At 38.4% G+C, this 21548-nt stretch overlaps 1 protein-coding gene across 1 annotated transcript in view; it reads left to right on the forward strand.

Moving 5' to 3' along the window:
- Positions 1 to 21548, forward strand: part of EMB2016 (mRNA methyltransferase EMB2016) — a 415939-nt gene that overhangs the window by 25779 nt on the left and 368612 nt on the right. Inside the window, 2 exon segments of the mRNA XM_089377553.1 lie at positions 5650 to 5738; positions 15385 to 15508. Of these exon segments, the coding sequence (XP_089233679.1) occupies positions 5650 to 5738; positions 15385 to 15508 (213 nt within the window).

Here is a 21548-nt window from a genome sequence, read left to right on the forward strand (position 1 = left end):
CGTGGCAGCTTCAGCAGAGGTTGAGGACTTTGTAGTTCGTTTTGATCGGGAGTTTGGGTTCACTGCGTATGAGTCCTCTAGTGCAGGATCACCTGCCACACAGGTTCAGAGGGAGCATGCTTTTCCCTCGATTAGCGGAGCATCTTCGGGTATCTGGTATGTGGATAGTGGGGCTTCACGTCACATGACAGGAGTCCGTGAGTACTTCTTAGAGCTTTCAGAGAGTGGCACTGATATAGAGGTAGTACTCGGTGATGATAGAGTTGTTAGAGCAGTCGGTGTAGGGACACTGACATTTCAGAGGGAGTCCAAACCTCCCTTGAAGGTGTCAGAGATTCTTTATGTGTCAAGGATGAGGAAGAACCTCATATTCGTCTCAGCCTTGGAGGACAGAGGATATGAGGTACTGTTTAGGGGAGGACAGGTGTTGATGTATCCCAGGGGCACTCCAGCTGATTCAGCTAGAGTGATAGGTGTACGCCATGCAAAGGTGTACAAGTTTGCATTCCAGTCCATTTTAGCATTAGGCAGTAGTACCGACAGCAGAGCTAGCAGTTCTGAGCTGTGTGAGATTTGGCACCGCAGGATGGGACATATGTATCATGGAGCCTTGAGGACCTTGCAGGAGATCACTACAGGTGTGCCAGATTTCAGTACTGATCACTTTGATACTTGCAAAGGATGTGCGATGGGCAAGTTTGCCAAATCCCCTTTTCCCAGCAGTGACAGCAGAGCGACTGGGATACTTGATTTGATTCATTCCAATGTGAGCGGTCGGATGTCTCATGTTTCCTTGAGTGGATATGAGTACTATGTTTTATTCATTGATGATCACTCCAGGAGGACCTGGATTTATTTCTTGAAGACCAAGAGTGAGGTCTTCAAGCGGTTTCAGGAGTTTAGAGCTCTTGTAGAGACACAGACAGGTCGGAAGATCAAGTCCCTGGGGTCGGACAATGGGGGAGAGTACACCCTTTGAGAGTTTGTTGACTATTGTGCGGAGGCAGGCATTAGGAGGGAGTTCACTGTTCCTTACAACCCCCAGCAGAACGGGGTTGCGGAGAGGAAGAATAGATCCATCGTACGGGTTTCCAAAGCCATGTTACATGATTAGGGGTTGCCATTGTTCTTGTGGGCAGAGGCCTGCAACACAACTGTTTATTTGCAGAACAGGAGTCCGCATCGTGCCTTGGGGCACTTGACTCAGGAGGAGGCTTTTTCTGGGAAGAAGCCTGATATTGGTCATCTTTGTATCTTTGGATGCATTACATAATCCTACATACCCGAGGAGAAGACGACCAATCTAGAGCCCACCGCAGAGAAGGGTATCTTTGTGGGCTATAGTGAGACCTCAAAGGCCTTTCGGATTTACATTCCTACACAGAGGAAAGTTGTTGTCAGGCGGGATGTGAAGTTCGAGGAGGACAGGGCCTTTAGGAGGTCACGGGAGTTGGAGTATCTGGATCAGCTAGACCCTCAACAGCAGTTGAGTCAGTCGCAGGGATCCAGTGGGCAGGAATCAAGAGGAACCGGAGGTACATCTATGAGTATGTCAGGTCCGTCAGTGAGCAGTGGCTCGCCGAGCCAGAGGGGTGGTGCTCCGAGCAGCATGCAGAGCAGTCCACAAGAGCAGTTCACTAGGGAGTCCATTGATGGACAGTTCACACAGTACCTCAGCTTCTACAGGTTCAGGTGCAGGCAGGAGGACAACAGACAGACAGTTAGGAGTTCAAGGTCCTGATGATGATGGGGAGGAGGAGTTTCATTCTCCTATGGGAGAAGTGCACTCAGGGAAGAGGAAGCCCAAGTGGCTTCAGGACACCTTGAGAGATGCCACATCTGGTTCTGAGCCTAAGAGGCCGGTCAGAGAGAGTAGACCACCTGAGAGGTTTTGTAGCTATATGGCAATGGCTACCAGCATCCTTGACTCTGAGCCTTCTAGCTATGAGGAGGCAGCTAGCCAGCAGGTCTGGAGAGAGGCCATGCAGGAGGAGTATTCTTCTATCACGTAGAATGTTGTTTGGGAGGTGGTGTCGAGGCTTGAGGGCAAATCCGTGGTTACTTCCAAATGGCTTTACAAGGTAAAGCATGCTGTAGATGGTAGCATTGAGAGATTCAAAGCGAGGTTTGTGGCTAGAGGGTTCTCCCAGGTAGAGGGAGTTGATTATGAGGAGACCTTCGCTCCCGTGGCCAGATATACTTCGATCCACTCCATTATATCGATAGCAGCAGAGATGGGTTGGAAGATCCACTAGATGGATGTGAAGAGTGCATTTCTCAATGGCTTCATACTGGAGGAGGTGTACATTGAGTAGCCACAGGGCTTTGAGGTGCATGGGAAGGAGTCCCATGTGTGCAGACTGAAGAAGGCCCTTTATGGCCTGAAGCAAGCTCCTAGAGCTTGGTACTCCAAGATAGATACATATTTGCAGGGGATGGGTTTCACAAATAGTGAGGCAGATCCGAACCTTTACTTTATTGTGATAGGTGAGGAGCCTCTCATTCTGGTGCTGTATGTGGATGACTTGGTCATTACAGGTGCAGAGAGACTCATAGAGCACTGCAAGAGATCTTGCGGCGGAGTTTGAGATGAAGGACACCGACTTGATGCATTACTTTTTGGGTTTCGAGGTGTGGCAAGAGGAGGGGCATTTCTTCCTGGGGCAGGGGAAGTATATTGTGGACATCCTTGGCAGATTCCACATGGAGGATTGTAAACCCATGTCGACACCGATGATCACCAACTGGAAGAAGCTTCATGCTTCGGACTCCGAGTTGGTGGATCCCACATTGTACAGGTAGCTGATTGGTTCCTTGATGTATTTGGTCAACATTAGACCAGATATTTGTTTTGCAGTCAACACGATGAGTCAGTTTATGTGTGAACCTAGGAAGGTTCACTGGGTGGCTGCAAAACACATTTTGCGGTACTTGCAGGGGACAGTGGATTATGGTTTGGACTACAGGCAGGGGGATGGAGTGAGACTGGCAGGTTATACCGATTCTGATTGGGCAGGTTGTGCTTTTGATAGGAAGAGCACTTCAGGGTCTTGTTTTGGGTTGGGTTCAGCAGTAGTGTCATGGTTCAGCCGGAAGCAGTAGTCAGTAGCATTGAGTTCAGCGGAAGCAGAGTATATGGTAGCCAGTCTAGCTAGTTGTGAGGTCATCTGGCTTCGCAAGATGTTGTTTGGCTTATTTGGTCAGCCGTTGAGACCTTCAGTGATTTACTGTGATAATCAGAGTTGCATTAAACTCACGGAGAATCCAGTATTTCATGACAGTCAAAGCATATCGGGATCAAATATCATTTCATCAGAGACTGTGTTCAGAAGGGCATTGTGAAGCTTGAGTATATTCTCACTGATGAGCAGGTTGCAGATATTCTTACCAAAGCCTTACCACGGGGCAAGCATGACTACTTCAAAGACAAGATGGGTGTGGTGAGGAACACCTTCCTCGGTAAGAGGGAGTGTTGAAATTTGGTACCGGAGGACAGGTGGTTCCCTAAGGCTTTGATTTTTGGCCTAGGGAAAAGTGTCCAAAAGAATTTAATTTTTCTCTTAAAATGACTTTATAATTTTTATAAAGTCAAATCTAATTTAAAAGTGACTTTAAGTGATAAAGTTACTAAAGTCTAATTTTAAAGTGACTTTATTGAAGTCAATGTAAAATTAGAAAGGAAAAATGACTTTGGAAATAAATGACTAAGTGAGTCTTTATTAAAGTGGGGTGAATTAAAAAATAGAAAGTGAGGTTTAAATGAGCATTTAAATTTTTAATCTCACCTCTAGATCTCAATCTATTTCAGCCATTGGATTTAGGGATTACCCAAAAGTCACTTAGGGTTAGGTTAAGGGAGGAAAAGGAGGAAAAGGTCATTCATTCTTTCATGAGCAGATTGGGAGAAGGAGAGCAGGAGAGCAAGAGAGATTTCTTGACAGGGAGGAGAAGGAGGCAGCAGTTTGGCACACATTCCAAGGCAGCATTCCAGCAAGTTCGTACAGTTGAGTTAGCATATAGTGAAAGGCAGATTTTTGGGCACGATTTTCAAGGAGGCCGTACAGCGGTTTGCATAGAAATCAAGGAGCAGAAATCTGAGTTTGCTGGCACGATTTTCAAGGAGGCCGTACAACATTTTTTGGCACAGAAATCGAGGGAATCGTATAGCAGAATTTTTGGCAACTTGCACGATTTTCTAGGCAGGCCGTACAACAGAATTTAAGGCTGAAAATTGGCACAGAAATCGAGGAGGATGTACAACATTTATTGCTGTTCAGATTTTGCTGTTTGCAAGTTTTTCCAATTGGCTGTGAGGCACGGAAAACGAGATAAGTTGTAAAAGTTTACTTGCTGATTTTTGCTGAATATTTCTCACTGTAAAAAGCATTTTTCAGAAATAAGAAAGAACTCTCGAACTGGTTTTCCCCAAGAGTTGTAGGGGGTTTTTCCAGGGTCACCTGACAAAAAATTACTGTGTTTAAATGTGTTAAATCACTGTTTGTACCTGTGGATTTTTTATTTCTGCATTTTCCAGCATTCTGTAAAATTTCCAGAATTTGTGTTTTCAGCAAAATTTGTTTTTCAGTTGTTGAATGTATGGATATGGGAAATGGCATTTAACTATTTTGGAGAAATAAGGTGAAACTGAAAACCGGGGAGGGAAATGAGAAATTTTTACAATTTGTGTATCATTTGATGAATGCCGAAATCTGGATTTCTTCTATATCATGGCATACTATATCAAATTGTGAATGCGAACTTCAAGGCATACTATATCAAATTCTGTTCTGCAGCCAGAATTTGAACATGTAAACCATAGCCAGCTCTTCTGTTCTTTTTTTCTCATGGAAGATACACCCAGATGGTTTCACTTTTTGGTCCAAAGAGAGAAATGAATGGCTTCTTCCACTGGATGGGCCAAATATTTAATATGCACACTTTAGTTTTAAATTTTAATGGTAGATAATTTTGATACTCAATACATGTATAGCAGTGAACTTACCTGAAATTTAAAATAAGTCTTAGTGCCTCAGTACAAAGAAATCTGATAGAATTCTGTTTTAGTTGGGAACCTTGACTAGCTTCATTGATTAGTTGTAACAGTAGAGTAGAGTGCACCAATGGAAGCTTCAGAGCTTTGTCTGTTGAAGGTTAGTTTTCTCCAAAAGTTGTCTTGTTTCTAGAACCTCTAGCATGAAGGAAATGATTTCCCTGGATAGGGACACATGAAGCAAGATAGACTTGCCATACCAGCTTGATTTGTTCCAGTGATATTAGAAAACAAATTTATTCATTTTGTATTTATTCTGTTGCTATTTTAAGTTCTCAATTTGCTATTCTTCTCCAAGTTAGATGTTTATGTTTTGATGTCAAATTCCTAGTTTCTGTTTGCCTTGGAAATTCACATCTGATACGTAAGGAGAATATCAGTTGTCTAGGTTATAGCTTCTATTATCTTCTATATTGTGCCGTAGGGATTTAACAATTTGAAATGGCATTATATTTTTCTATTTAACCTGTTTAAAGATATTTAAATTTAATTTTGTTTTATATTTTCCAACTACAATATATGAAGCAATTTCTGTCCATTAGTTGCCAATCTAAGGTTGTAAATGGCATACCTAAATTTTTTTCCATGTGGCATTACAGGTACGATTCACAGAACCTGTTGTGATCAGTGCTTGTGAGTTTTTGGAGCAGAATGCTTCTCCCTCCAGTCCAATGATATCACTTTCAGGGTGGGTTTTCTAGAATAGAATTCCATATATTGCAGGAATAGTTTGTCATATGAGTTCTTGCATGGACAGGAAATTATTCGACAGAAATGAGATGATATAAAAATCTCTTTTGTTTTGTGAGTTAAAGGTGGACGTTGCTTTTTCCTAATATTTAGAAAAACATAATGGGCTATGCATTAAATTGTATCCATAATGATTGTTATTGTTAGAAAACGTGCAATTTTTCCAGAAGAAAAACATCTTCATATTCATTTGAGTAAATATACAGATGGCTATTCCATAAACATCTCTTACAGAGCTTTTTCAATCTGTCCTGCCAGACAGTATCTGATTTCATTTTACTATATGTAGTGTCCTATAAACATGTAGTTAACCAAAATATGCATCACTGTTCTGGACCTGTTGACTGCCCACAGGTGCACAGGGGTACTGGTATTAAAATTTAAAACTGTATCACTGTGAGATGGGCATTGTATTACACTTTTGGAAGAAACTAAGAGCACGAAAAAATCAGAAAAGTAGTTGTGTAGTGATGTTATGTGTGAATGACCATCTGGTCATGTTCAACCCCATCTGTAAGGTCAGAGATGATGAATGTTTCATTCATGAGATCCAGGGCATCCTTGGAGGGTCCATCTGCAGCGGGGTTTAGTTCATGCATGATGTGTGGAAAGGAAATCCAATCAAAGGAGTGGAGAGCATCCTTGATATCCTGTAGGATTGACTGAAGTTAGATGTTTTCAACCTGAATTTTATTGTTTGCCCAATTGATAACTAACTTGGAGTCTTCCATCATCTGTACTGTCTTTACATTTTTTAGCGAAGCAGTATGAAGCAGTACACGAAGAGCAATGAATTCAGCCCTGTTGTTTGGGCCTCACCCAGGGGCATATCTGACCTGTATACTGTTTGATTACTTGAGGAAGAGGACGACACCTATGCCACATCGAGGCGGGTTCCCTTGAGCAGTACCATCGAAGAACCCATAGGGTGTACCCAGAGTAGGGGAGCATAATAGGGTTGCAGCAGCACAGGAGTTTTGGACTCTGTGCTCCATGCTGCGGTGTATCGGAAGTTAAAGATTGTTGAGTTCCTGGCCCACCATGTACTGTTAGTCAGAATGCCAGGGAAGCCTTCAGAAATCCCCACCACCATTGAGTTTCATTTGAGAAAAGCAAGGTGATGTAAGACTCATATCCTAGTTTTGCAGTGAAGTCTCCACTGTGTCTTTTGAGTATACCAGATCATCATCTATCTATTTTTGGAGTTGATGAAATTTGAGGTGAGGAGGCTAATGTGTGTGTCTCATTCATCTGTGTCTATCCCCGAGAGATTTAGATTGGAATTAGATTTCCAACTTGCGTCCCCCAAGCTTGGGGAGTTTGAGCTTTTACATCTGCAAGAAAGTAGCATCCCTTTTGTTTTAGATGCTCAATGAGACTGTTGGATAGTTTATGGGACTCACCTGATCCCAATACATGGATCCAGGCCAAACTTTCCACTTAAGCCATTTCCAAGATGCCAAGCAGTCCAATCCCCAACGAGTGGGAAGTCTACGATGAAGGTCTTCGAGTCGATCAAGCCCTTGGAGGATTTTCCAGGATGGTGGATCCAATCCACAAGTGAGGTTAAAGGGAGGTTTTTGGCTTTGAGAGTTTTCTCCCAGAGAGAAGATTTGTGTATCAGCCTCCATAGATTTCAAACTGCCAATGCTTTGCTAAATTGTACGATATTTTTGAATCCCTAGCCACCTAACTTTTTGGGAAGGGCTAGTCTGTCCCACTTTACTAATAGAATGTTGCTGCTGCAATGATGTCCAAACCATAGAAAATTGGTGCAGAGCTTCCTGATTTTTATGAGGATACCTTTAGGGATGTAGGCTATGGAGCACCAATAAATGGTGATGTTTTCAAGGATGACCTTTATTAGTATGGTTCTTCCTCCCCTGGAGAGAAATTCGTTTGCCCAAAATGTGAATCTGTGATACGCGCGTCCACCTTCTGATATAGCCAGAGCAAGCCCTGGTATTTTTAGTCCAATGGTTGGAGGGAGAATTGGAGTTTTTTGAATCCAGTGTCAATGGGAATGATTGGGTAGGGGAAAGGATGACATGCAAGGGTGTTGATGGATGCTGGTAGGAGATGGGGAATGAGACCCGATTTCTGGGAGTTTATCTCCATTTTAGTTGCTGAGCTGAAAAGGGAGAGGATTGAGCGAAGTTTGTTAATGGCTTTGGGGGAGCCATCTGAAAATATAAGAATGTCATTTACAAATACGAGAAGGGAGATACGATGATTGGATTCCACTTCAATACCCTTGAAGGTGTTCCTTGAGATGGCCTTTTGAAATTTGGATTAGTTTACTAAGGGCTTTTGCAATCGAGAGGAAAAGAGGGGGGGGGGGAGTGGGCAGCCCTGTCGAAGCCCTTTGGATACATTGAAGAAGGGGGAGGGTGAACTATTAATGAGGATTGCCAGGAAAGTGGATTGAAGGTAGCCTAGGATCTAGTTGACCGATTTAAGGCCAAAATCGAGCTTTAAAAGGATTAGTCCAAGGAAAGTCCAATTTACCTGATCAAAGGTTTTGCATAGATCAATTTTGAGAGGTAGTGCACTGAGCTTTTTTGTGTTGATAGAGTGCAGAGCTTCCTGGGCTAGGGACACTGAAGCGAACAAAGTTCCTTCTATAAATTAATTATTCCAAAAGACTTGGAATATGGAATTATCTGTTGAGGATATAAATATTATATTAAATATGTGAATAAGAATGAGAATGATAATTGATGATTTACAAATGAGAACGAGAGGCTTGCTTATATACCAAGCAAGTGTCTCTTCATGAAGAGTCATGTCTCATTTAGACATGCCTCTTTAGCCTAATTACTATTTAATTAATAATTATTTATGCTTATTATTATTTATATTATTTTACATTTATTTATATATATTTTATTTGTTACATTGCCTCCTTCCTCAAAAAGCTTTGTCCTCAAAGCTTGTCGATGACAAAAGGCTTGATCTCTTTTTCGGTTTCGAATGTCTTTCTGTCTTGGAACAATCATCTTCATCGATACAAGCTGATATGATCTTCTCAGTGACAAACAAAATTGTCGCACTGAGAAGGGATCAGACCATCTCAGATTAATCTTCTGTATAGCATTTTGATCACTGGAATTTTGTAACGACTTGTTAGCATAAGAGTGGATTGAGATTACATCACTATTATCCGGAACATCAGTTTGTTGTTTTGGTTCTCACTAGCTGGAATATGTAGCATGGTTGATTCGTCTGTTCTCATGATTCGGATGCCGATATGGAACTTTTTTGGTTTGATTTCTCTTTACTGGGCATGTGCCAATTTTTATATTTTCTTTTAGCAAAGATGTTGTTGAGATGGTTATGAAATATTCACTTGGGATGTTCATTGTCTGAATTGCAACATCTACGTGTGTTGTTTCTTCAACTGACTTGTCTTCTTGAGTTGTCATATTCATTGGATCGGTATTTGTTGTTTTGTCATCAACTTGAATTCCCACATTTGATACTTCTTTCTCAATAAATTGTTGTACCTTGTTTTCTAATGACTTCTTATCTTTCTTAAGTTTCTTAATTTGTGTCAATAATTTTTCACTATGGTTTTTAAGTCGAGAAACTTCTTCATTTTTGTCAATAGTGATTTTGTCAATTTCATTTTGCATATTTTGTAATACTTTTTTACCTTCTTGAGAAATTACTTTTGAAATATCCGATATATCTTCTGGCGTTACTGAATTAGGTTTCAGTGTAACATCTTGGAGTGTTATTTTCTTCTTCTTGTAAGAAAATGTTAAAAACTTTTTCTTAGTATTTAGAATAAAAGAACCTAGAGTTTTCATCCATGGTGATCCCAAAACAATGTCACTATCGTTAAAAGATAAGGTTTTCACGGTGAATTGTGAGGTAAAAGTATAATCTCCAATATTTATGTGTAGATTGCTTATATCGTATTGTTTGCCAAAAATATTTGTTTCAACTATATTTGATTCAGGAATCACCAATTGATTAGCACATTTAGGACTAACATAATTACTTCTTTCAGTAGGACTAATAGAGATTATGATGTCTCTTCCTGCGAGTGATCCTTTGATGTTAAATAGTGTGCAAACACATGTACTATGGGTTTCAGGAAACCTTTCATTACTAGTCTCCATTTTTGCCTTGATGTTTTTACGTAAACAATATGTCAACTGGAGCTATTTTTATTATAAAATATCACTTATTTCTTCTATATATATATTTTCAAATATTCTCCTTTAATGTGGATTGTTAAAACTTGAATACCCTTTTATTAAAAAAATACTCCTTTATATTGTTGCCCTCTATATATGTATGTATTTCTTTATATTAAGACCCTTTTTTAAAATAACTTATTATCTCATAATAATAATAGTTTCACTTCTTTTTTTAAATAATAAATTGGTCCCTTTTTTATATACTTAATTACTCCCTTGATAACTTTTAATGTCACCCCACTTAATATAAAAGTCACACTTAATATAAACTTTTATGATGTCACCACACTTAATAAATATAAAGGTCACGTCTTTTCTTTTCATATGATGCGGTCACGATGTTCACAATACTTTTTAAGTAAAAAGTAATATTTACCTTTCACGTAAGAGCTTTTGTATCCCTGTTTTTTCTTTAACTTTTAAAATACCATGGGCTATTACCATGGGTTGTTTTTAAAACCTCCTGTAAAAAGTAATATTTACCTTTCACGTAAGAGCTTTTGTATCCTTGTTTTTTCTTTAACTTTTAAAATACCATGGGCTATTACCATGGGTTGTTTTTAAAACCTCCTGTAAAAAGTAATATTTACCTTTCACGTAAGAGCTTTTGTATCCCTGTTTTTTCTTTAACTTTTAAAATACCATGGGTTGTTTTTAAAACCACGGGCTTCTCCACGTAAAAAGCTTTAAATATACTTGGTATGAGATTTTGTATCCGTTTTGTTTTTTTCTTCTTTTTTATTTTATTTTATTTTATTTACTTATATTTTTTTTTGGTTAATATTTACTCCCAAATATTTAGCGAAAAGCTTGAACTGCAACAACAATAAATTTGACGAAGAGTCGATAGCCAAAGACTTGGATCGGAGAATGAGCTCTGTGCACCGGTTAAGCAACCTAGACGACTGAACTGCTCTGATACCAAATGAACGAACAAAGTTCCTTCTATAAATTAATTACTCCAAAAGACTTGGAATATGAAATTATCCATTGAGGATATAAATATTATATTAAATATGTGAATAAGAATGAGAATGATAATTGATGATTTACAAATGAGAACGAGAGGATTGCTTATATACCAAGCAAGTGTCTCTTCATGAAGAGTCATGTCTCATTTAGACATGCCTCTTTAGCCTAATTACTATTTAATTAATAATTATTTATGCTTATTATTATTTATATTATTTTACATTTATTTATATATATTTTATATGTTACATACACTACATCTTGTATCTATGTGCAATATAGAAATCGGAATTGATTGTCAGATATAATCTCATTAAGGATAGGCTTGATGCATCGGGCTATGACTTTCAAAATCGTTTTATAAATCACATTGTAGCGAGATATGAGTTTGAAATCGTTGAAAGATGCCCCATCCTGTTTTTTCTGGATGAGGGTAAGAAAAGTGTAGTTTAGAGAGCCAACACCTTTTGTAGAGCATTGTGATTCTTGGATGACCTTAAGTATATCATCCTTGAGAAAGTCAAAGAAGCCAATATAGAATCCTACAAGGAGGCCATCCGGCCTAGGACTCTTCCTTTTTTGTATTGAGATGACCATAGATTTGACTTCGATTTCAGACACTTACTCTTCCAAAGTCTGGTTCATTTCCTGTGTGATTGCCAAATTGAACTTTGAGACAACATCTAGGACTTCTTGAATTGGACTAGGATCCTTAAATAGGTTCTTGAAATGTTGGACCCCCTCGAGTGCCTTCTCCTGAAAGGAGCCCACTAGGTAGCCATCACTCCTCTGGATTTATAAAATATGCAATTCGCTGAACATTGAAGGATTTAGGATTTATCAACTTATAATCACAACTTTTTGTATATCCTTCCTTTGAGTTGCTCGTTTATCCTGTTATTACTTGGAAATATCTTTGAATCACGAACCCAAATGTGTCTCTATAACCATTAGGACGTAGGTTTGCATCATTTTTTTACTTCCTTTCAATTCTGAATTTGTGCATGGCAATTTGAGGGGGTCTCCGTAGATGATTCGAGGCTTCTACTATGAACTCCTAGGGGGATATGGCACCTTAAATTTGTTGAGAATGGTGTAATACCCTAATCTGGTCATGGCTAACTTAAGGATTATCAATGTATTCATTGTAATTCTGTCGTGGTTAACACCATCCTAGCTATTATGTGGGTCCATTATCCCTCTCGGGGAGGGTGCTCTACCTTTGAGTTGTGTGTAATACATAGTTGGGTCATTTGTAATTTATAATGCTTACTCTAATAAGTGATTTTCCCTACTTGCATTATAAAGAACTGAACTTTCTCTTTTTGCATTGCTATCTATGTTTTGAATGGTTTCATTATCTGTCTTTATGATATACTTTTATGAAGTGATGTGATTTTTTAGAGAGAAGTGGAAGAGAGAGGGGAGAGGGAGGAAGGGGAGAGGGAGGGAGGGAGGGGAGGGTGGGAGGGAGGGAGGGAGGGGGAGGGAGATAGAGGAGAGACAATGGGAGATAGAGATATAGATGGAGGAGGCAAAGATGCGCATACACTGAAATCAATGCACACTATTAATCTAATCACTTTGAAATTAATGTACATCATACATCTAGTTGCATCAAATCAGAAATCAACATCTTCACTAAAATCAATGCATCTAGTGCAAACAATCAAATAGGATTAGAAATCAACATCTATACTGAAACCAATGCATCTAGTGCAATCAATCAAATAGGATTAGAAATCAATATCCACTGTGAAACCAATGCATCTAATGCAAGCAATCAAATATGAGTAGAAATCACCATCTACGCTGAAATCAATGCATCTAGTGTAAGGTATTAAATAGGATTAGAAATCAACATCTAGATTGAAATCAATGCACCTAGTGCAAATGATCAAATAGGATTAGAAATCAATATCTACGCTGAAACCAATGCATCCTGTGTAAGTAATCAAATAGGAGTAGAAATCAACATCGACACTGATCAATGCATCTAGTGTAAGGTATTAAATAGGATTATAAATTGACATCTACACTAAAATCAATGCATATAGTGCATGTGATCAAACTTCTATGTCTGTATTTGTCTCTGTGTTTCTCTTTCTTCTTCCCTCTCTCTCCACCTTCCATTCTGTGTCTATCTCCCTCCCCCTCCCCTTCTCTCTCTTCCCCTTCCTCTCTCCCCCGTCTCTCTCTATCTCTCCCTTGTCACTCCCTCGCTCTCTCCATCTCTCTCTCTCAATGTCTTTGTTCTTCACTCCCTCTCTTCCCCCCCCCCTCTTCCTTTTTCTCTCTCACTGTCTCTCCCACCTCTATGTCTCTCTCTACCACTCTATTCCTCCTTCCATCTCACTCTCTTTCTTAAATATGATCCCATTGTATTGTATCTAAGAAAGTATCTAAAAAAACATAATTGGTTGTAAAATATTAAACCTATATTTTGGATCAATCATGTTAAAGAAAATATTTGGCTTCATTTGAACAAATTGTTTAACCTTTAAATTTTTGAAATATTTGGAAGAAGAATCTAGTTTTTAGCAGTTTAATTCCTCTTAGAGAGGTTTGGCGAGTAATTTGGCCACATCTTTGGTGTTAGTGCCCCAAAATTGAATTTGTTAGTTGTGTAGAGGATTGATTCAAGGAATTTTCCTTTGATTTGTTGGATACTTTATATATTCTAATGAACAGGCCTTATGGAAAAATTTTGTCCTTGCTGAAAACTCAAGCTAATCAACGAGATTTTATTAATTAATTGTGGGTTGCTTATTTTGGTCTTGTGGAATCAAATATCTAATTAGAGGAGACTATTCTTCAACTTCATGCTATCATTAAGGCTTCCTTGGACTTTGTTTGCAAGCTTATGATTAGTTGGGAGAAAATGCAAAGTGCATTTAGGACTTGCGACACTTCAATCAGGTCCTTGTATGATAAGCAATCGAATTAAGCAATACTAAAGGTATGTCCAACGATCGCTTTAGTTCATTGCAAATTTCAACTCTTGCGTCTCTCTGTGCATCTACTTTTGCACTAGTAGCTACACCTAAGCTCTCTTCCCTTGAAATTTATGATTATATGATATGGGATAGAGCAAATGTGTTACAAGAAGATATTGAGGGTGTATCTTAGGACTTTCCTTACACTAATTTTGATGCTTTAGTGGCTACACATGGACAACTGCCCCTTGATTTTGAGCAACATGCTTGAAGTATTGTGGCTAAACCTTCGACAATTGATCTCAACAAGTCTCAGGAACTTGTGCCATCCATTGATGATATGCGAAAGCTTGAGTTTGTCACTTTTGATGATTCTACTATTATTGTTGAGCAAAAATCACATCTTGTAGCCTCCATTGAGCAAGAACAACATACTGCACCCTTTGTTCAACAAGAACATAATTGCTTGCCATCAACATGTTGACCATATTGACACCCTAACCATTCTATTTGGAGGAATTCATCTGTGCATCGAAATTCCTCTCGGCATGGTAGCAACTTCTCATAAGGATCACTTCATCAAACTGCTATCAAAAACAAAAGAGACAAGGACACAAATATTTGGCTTTCATCCAGGGCCAAAACCTCTCCCTCTTGGAGAGGAAAACCCTTGCAAAATTCTTCTTATAGAGATTCCATTGACGAATTCCAAGACCAAAACATCAATCCTCTTCCTGGGGCACTGCAGAGATCATCATCATCACTGTTGCACTACTGCATCACTGATATCTTTTTAACTGCTGCCATCATTGATCACATCATTGCTGCACCATGACTGTCCCTTGAAATTACCACAGAGGTGATCTCTACATCTTCAACGAGATCATGATTTTACAAGAACTAGATCATGACTTTGTCACTGATCATTCATGTCACAGCTCCTTCTATTATGCCGAGAATGTGGCTATCACTGTTATATTTGCATAAATTGCGTTCACTAGTAGTACAACTCAAAATATACATATCAGCAGATGATGAAAGTGTTTTACAACGTTTCTTGTTATTAAAAAATTAAGGATAAGCAGACGTTGACATGGCTTGACAACATTTCTTTTCATTAAAAATTTACAGTTTAAGCAAATGTTGAGGGGGTTTCACAACATTTTTTTTATTAATCATTCGTTTCTAAGAACTCGATGAGTTTCATTTTATTCTCTGTTTATATGAAATAATGTTATTGCTGGATATTTGCATCTTGCAACATCAAGAGTTGGCATTCATGTGCCAAGCACATTTAGTATTGGTTAACAAAATCAATTCTTTATAAATCTTGGAAATTTAATTAACTTATCATTGTTCTGTCAATAATAGTAGCCATGAATGTGAAGAATTAAAATTTATTTTTTTCATCACTGATTCAACACTTTTTGTTTTCTCTCTGATGGTGTATGTTGTGTACAACTTGCAGTGCAAGCTGTCCTCAGTCATTTGCACTAGAGGTTTTTGTTCAATGTGAAGGGGAAGCTCGGTTCAGGCGCCTTTGCCAAGCATTCCTATATTCACCATCTTCATCAAATATGATGGAAGTCCAGGTTAGTCTTTTAATGTTGAAATATAAGCCGTTGCATATAGAAAGATGTATGTTTTAGCTACTTGTTGTGCATATTTTATTTCCTAAAACAATGGAGTACTAGTGCTTCTATATATATATATATATATTATATTATATTATATTAATGTTCTTTATCTTTAGTTCCTTTGTCGTTGAATCTAGAAGTTTAGTACACATGCGGCAAAGGTTAGTGCCCTTTTTTCCTGGGGCAAAAAACCTGAATTTTTATTTATAGTAAGCTAAATTACATCCGTATATGCCTGTAGGCATTCCTTTGGCTGTGAACTGCATATAAGAGACTCCCGTCTCATGAAATGAAAACATACATATCCACCACCTCTGTTCTATTCATCACTTGAGCTATCTATCATAATGATTTTCAGTATATATAGCTATTTACAAGACTTATAAAACTTTTGTTTCTTGTTCCCAAAAGAGACTTGTATATCCCTTATATATCCCAAAATTTTACAAGTTGCATCAAGTTTTTAAAGTGAAAAGCTTTATTTATGCTGAACGGTCATGAAAATGTTCTAATTTCTGGCCACCTTCATCTTTTGTGATTGTCCATGTGCCAAATGAGAAGGTTAGTGCGTAGGGGTCTTTTTGTGACTATAATTGTAATTGGCAATGTACTTGTGTGATGGGAGTGTAGTTGGTACTTGATGTATCATATTGCAGAAGTTCAGGTTCATGCATAATTGTGGTCTTTGTTGGTTGATAGCAAGGTACTAGTGCACAATTTTTAGGTGTAAGTTAGGGTTTGTAGTTCAGTAATGTTGCATTTGTGTGTTCTTTTGGGGTGCTCCATTAATGGGCTGAGGATTGGAACCCATTTTGATGAAAAAGTGGAGAGCAATTTAGGGGCCTATTAATGTGTTTTCATTGTTTTCACTTTTGAACTCATCAACGATGTCCTTATGCTTAAGACAACAATGTAAATCTTCTACTAGAAATTTCCTTGAGTATCTTACCAGTAGATGTGAATTCTTAGAAAATTACAAAGATTTTTTGGTCTTGTTACCACAAAATATAGCACCTTAGTGCTAGCCTCACTAAGCAACCTAGATTGAGTGCAACAACATGTGTCTACCATTGTCGCCACTACTGGAAAATCTATCTGGCCTAATGCAAAGCCTTACTAGGCAACCTAGGTCTTATGGCAGCAATAGATCATCCACCATTGTCACCTCAATGGCTTGTCTTTTGCTGTTTAGTGGTGGATGTTATCCCAACAAGGGAGGCTTCCTTACAGAAAGCAAGGGCCGAGAGAAGAGTTACTAAGGTTCAATTATAGTTTCCTAAGACCTTTATGATTTAGAAGAAAGCTGTTATAAGTTTGGGTTTTTATGATATGCAGATTTAGGGCATTCGAATGGCATATAACAGCTTGAGAAATAGCCTATCAATGATAATATCAATAAAGGAACAATGGCTAATATCATTAATATCAAATATCAAAGAGGCAAGCAAGGGCTAGGTAGACAATGAAGTTGTATGGCTGAAAATACTTATGGCAACAATAATTATCTAGATTTCAGCCCTAATTTTGGGGTGAAAACATGCAAGTAATGCTAGATTTTGCATTTTTATATTTATTAAATGCAATCCCTACAAATAAGTCAACAACAATAGACTTAAAATTGCTATAGATCACATATTTAAGCTAACCCTAACCCTAGTTACCATGAATTAAGTGAAAAAATGGAGAACTTAGGATGATCACTACCAACTAATCTAGTGCCTTCCATTAATTGGGTGATGGAGTTAATAATGACAAGGTCAAAGATAGAGTGACTTATATGAAGAGGGGGCGAAGACTAAAAATCCTCTCTTGGAAACCCTTGTGACTTTTCTAAGTGGAGATTTACTAAGATTCACTAGGTACTGGGTAATTCTTCCTTTCGACCTCCTTCATTATTCAATTGGATGTCACAAATCTGAGTTTTGATTAGGAAATTCAAGAATATCCACTTCTCCCATGTCTATTGAGAGCAACATTTGATTGCTGACTCTCTCCAAAAAAGGCAGGACTATTTTTCCAGGGTTGATCTACTACTCCATCGTTGTTGTAGGTTTTGTAAGTGGTTCAGGGGCCTTTTCCTTGTAAGCGGTGGGTCACCTCTTTTTGTGTCCTTTTATCTAATAGTTTTGTGTAGGCTACGACAACAGTCCAAGTTTAACTCTCTCAAGCTTTGGCGATTTAGAATGTGTTCTTGCTCAGGACCCCTGTCTCCTTTGACGGATGCCACTTTTTGTTTTTTCCTGTTTTGTCATATGGTTGCATTGTGCAAATAATTGTCGTCTTTCCTATTCTCTAAGACATGGAACTTTTTCTTATTCCCCTTTTTTGTATAAACAGCTGGTGCCTTAGGATGGCATTATCTGATTTCTAGGTAATGAGAACCCATTGTATGGAATGCATATAATTATGACTAATGTAACTACTTTTACTTCTTTAATGAAAGTATGTTGTCTTTTCTTTGTGCAAAAAAGTGGAGATTTAAGATCGAAGGGTGCATTTGCCAAGTTCCTTTGATGGATTCTCGAAATGCAAATTTTGCATAACATATAGAAACAAGATTTCATGAAGATTTTGCACTTTTTAATACGACACAATAAAAACCCTAATTTTAGAAAATTACATGCAAAAAATAGAAGAAAATTAACACTAAAATCACACATTTAATAAAGAATCACTTCATCAATCCAAGATAATCTCTTATTGCAAAAATGTCCCTCCCAAGATAATTCACTCCATCAATCATTGTTAAATTTTGTTAACAATGGTATGTTCTATGCTTAGCACAATTACTTCAATGTACTTTAAGCAACCCAATGACAATTTCCAAATTAGTTTCCAATAGCAATCACATTAACCATAAATCACATTGACAGTAATTGTAGATAGAACATAAAATAAAATGCAAAAGACAAGCCAAGACAAGAGGACACCAGATTTGGTGGATGCCAGGGAAAAAACCCCAATGTGGGGAAACCCTCTGATCAATTCTTTTTATTATTATATCAAATGTTCAATAGAAAGAGAGAGTACAAAAAGTCAAAGTTGACTTGCCAAATCAAAGTCAAAACAACCCTGTCAAATCTGTAGTCAACTGCAGTCAAACTAAACCCTAACCAGAAAGTCAAAGATGGTCAACACAATAGTCAAACTTCTTCTTTGAAGCTCGGTCAAAGGCAGTCAAATTCAGCCTCTAGCAGCAGTCAAAGTCAGCCCAAATTAGTCATAAAATTTGCAGTCAAACTTGGCCAACTTGAAGTCAACCCTACAGTCAAATAGGCTTGCGGTCAACCCAAGTTAAAGTCTTCCTTTTGGCTCGGTTCTTATGCCCAAAAATGCGGCATGCTGAGAAAGAAATTCACCCTTAAAATCGAAGTCAAAGGGTGCCCAGAAAGTCAATGTCAATGCTAGCCAAACCTTGGTCAAACTGCAGAAAATTTTGAAATTTTCGGCCTTGCAATTCTGTCCTAATATTCATCCTCTTTGCCACACGTGTGAGAGAAAGAGAATGCCCAATAACTGTACAAACCAATGTGAGAAGGAGAGAGAAGAATGTGTGAGTGATGATGATGCCAAATGAGGTGAGAGGTCACTTATATTTATACAAGTCATTGAGGGTGAAGTGATGCGTTTTTTGGGCTTCAGGAGCTTGCATGATGATATGGTTGACCTGAACAATTTGCACATCTGTGGGCATAAATTCAAAAACACACTTTTGCTTGTCCAAATTAGATGATATTTGGATCAATTTTGGTCCTCTTGAAAAGAGGAATTTAATGCAATCATCATCTCCATCAAATGAGTTGTCTAAAATGGAATTTGGCCCTAGTTGCCAATTTTAACAGTCATCCATAACGACCAAGAGAAAAAGACAAAAGAGCTAGCACACACTTTTGAAGAGAGAGTAGTGTTGTGCATGTGTGATGGTCTAAATGAAAGTGACTCCCCTATATTTATAAGAGGGTAACCAAGTCATTTCTCATAGATTTACATGCAAAAGCCCTAAAAGTTTGTTTGAATGTTCAACTAAGCTTAAAGGTCATTAGTCGATATCAAGATAACTTTAAAACATAGTAACTAGATCAAAATATCCCACATGTCTGGTAGTAAATGCTCTCCATGATGATTATCCTCCCAAAGTGGACAATCTCCATAAGTAAGGGATAAAGTGGCTCAATAGTGTTCCTTATTTGAAGATTTCATCAAAGTGCACTACTACATCTGCAAATAATTCCACCATGACTTCATCTCCAATTGTTGAAGGAAATGCAACTAGGTTCGGTCTTCATAAATGTACTTTGATATTTGTATTTATTAAAGAAAAGAAATATTATTTTTATAATATATGTCAATGAGTTTCTTGCTCATTGAAATAGGTCTAGCACATGTTATACTGCTATAGGTGAGTCAAATAGTCAAAAGAAAATGTTGAAGACCTTAAGGGCATGTTACACCATGTATATGTATGTATAAGAGTCAAAGAATATCCCTCCAAGCAAAGTCATGTCTCCTCCAAGCATGTGGCACCATCAAAAGAAGCTATCTGAAGCAAAGACAACAAGTCGGCCTACAAAAGCTAGTCGGCCTAAAAGGAGGGACAAACCCTCTATATATAGAGGCTAGTCATGTCTCCTCCAAGCATGTGGCACCATCAAAAGAAGCTATCTGAAGCAAAGACAACAAGTCAGCCTACAAACAGCTAGTCGGCCTAAAAGGAGGGACAAACCCTCTATATATAGAGGTTGTCCAATCCATCATAACGTAAAGAAATCCTCTCTGAAATCCGCGAAGTGAAGGGACCATAAAAGGGTGGAAATAGTGAAGGAAAGGAGCCTCTAGTGTAGCGAAGAAGGAGAAAGAAAAGAACGAGCATTAGAAGTCTGTTCTAGGGCTAAAAGACAATCACACGTGCGAAGGAGGAGAGGGTCTCTTTGCTGTCATAGTAGCCCTCCATCACAGTCATATATTCTCGTTGGCTGGGCTTGATCATCAGGCCTATAAGGCCTCTCACTCAAGCGTGGAAGAAGGCTATACAAGCGAAGGGAGAAGGAGAAGTTGAACATAGTTCTTGTGAGGGTATTCCCTCACACGTGCGAAGAACTAAGGCTGCATTACTGCTTCTCTAAGTCTGCAATATTTGTGAAAGAGAAGAAGGCTCAGTTGGGAGGCAAGTGTTGGAAGGAGGGGGACAAAGTGCTGCAAGAAGTAATCTTGAAAGGGCTTAACTTGTGCTTGGAGGATATTCTTGTCAAGGGTCTATGGTTTGGCATTGATCAATAAGAAGCTTCAATAAGAGAATCTTACTATAGGGTTTTCCTTTCAAGAGAAGAGAGGTTTTGGCCCTGACATAGAGACAATATCTTGTGTTCTTATGTTTTTGGTAGCAGTTTGATGAAGTACACATACATGCTTTACTAATAATAAGAAGAATATTAAGCTAACAAGAAAAAGTAAAAAGACTCCACAAATTGTTATCAAGACGAAGAAGAATCACACTACACCTAATTGCCGTTGTTTCTTCAACACTAGGAAGGCTCACATCACCCTTTTAAGGTATGTGGAATGACATGGCATAGTCTGAGGCAAGCGTTGGCATCTATTAGCCCTCACAAGTCATTTTGGTGATCACCATCGTCATTTAGGCTTTCGAACAAAGCAAAACCCATCAAATAGGGTCTAGGCCAATCTAGGCTTGTCCTAGGCCCATTTGGGAATATCATCAAATCAGCCATTGCTTTGGCTTCTTAGCACAACATTTCAACATTTGGAGGTGTAGCAAGGGGCATACAACCATGTGGAGTCTCACCAAATCCCAACGTCCATCTCAAGTGGGAAATGTTGGGGCTACAAGGTCATGTCTAATGTTAACAATGGTAAATTTTTGTTTGAATGGTACTAGATGTGTGTTAGGTCTTCCTTTAAAGGATCTATGTTGCATGATTAATGAACCACCTAGGGACAAAAATCATTAAACTATCATGGTGGACCATATTCAATT

Source organism: Pinus tabuliformis, chromosome J (genome assembly GCF_031772625.1).
Source record: "Pinus tabuliformis cultivar Carrire ecotype Pingquan chromosome J, CPIR1, whole genome shotgun sequence".
NCBI lineage: Eukaryota > Viridiplantae > Streptophyta > Pinopsida > Pinales > Pinaceae > Pinus > Pinus tabuliformis.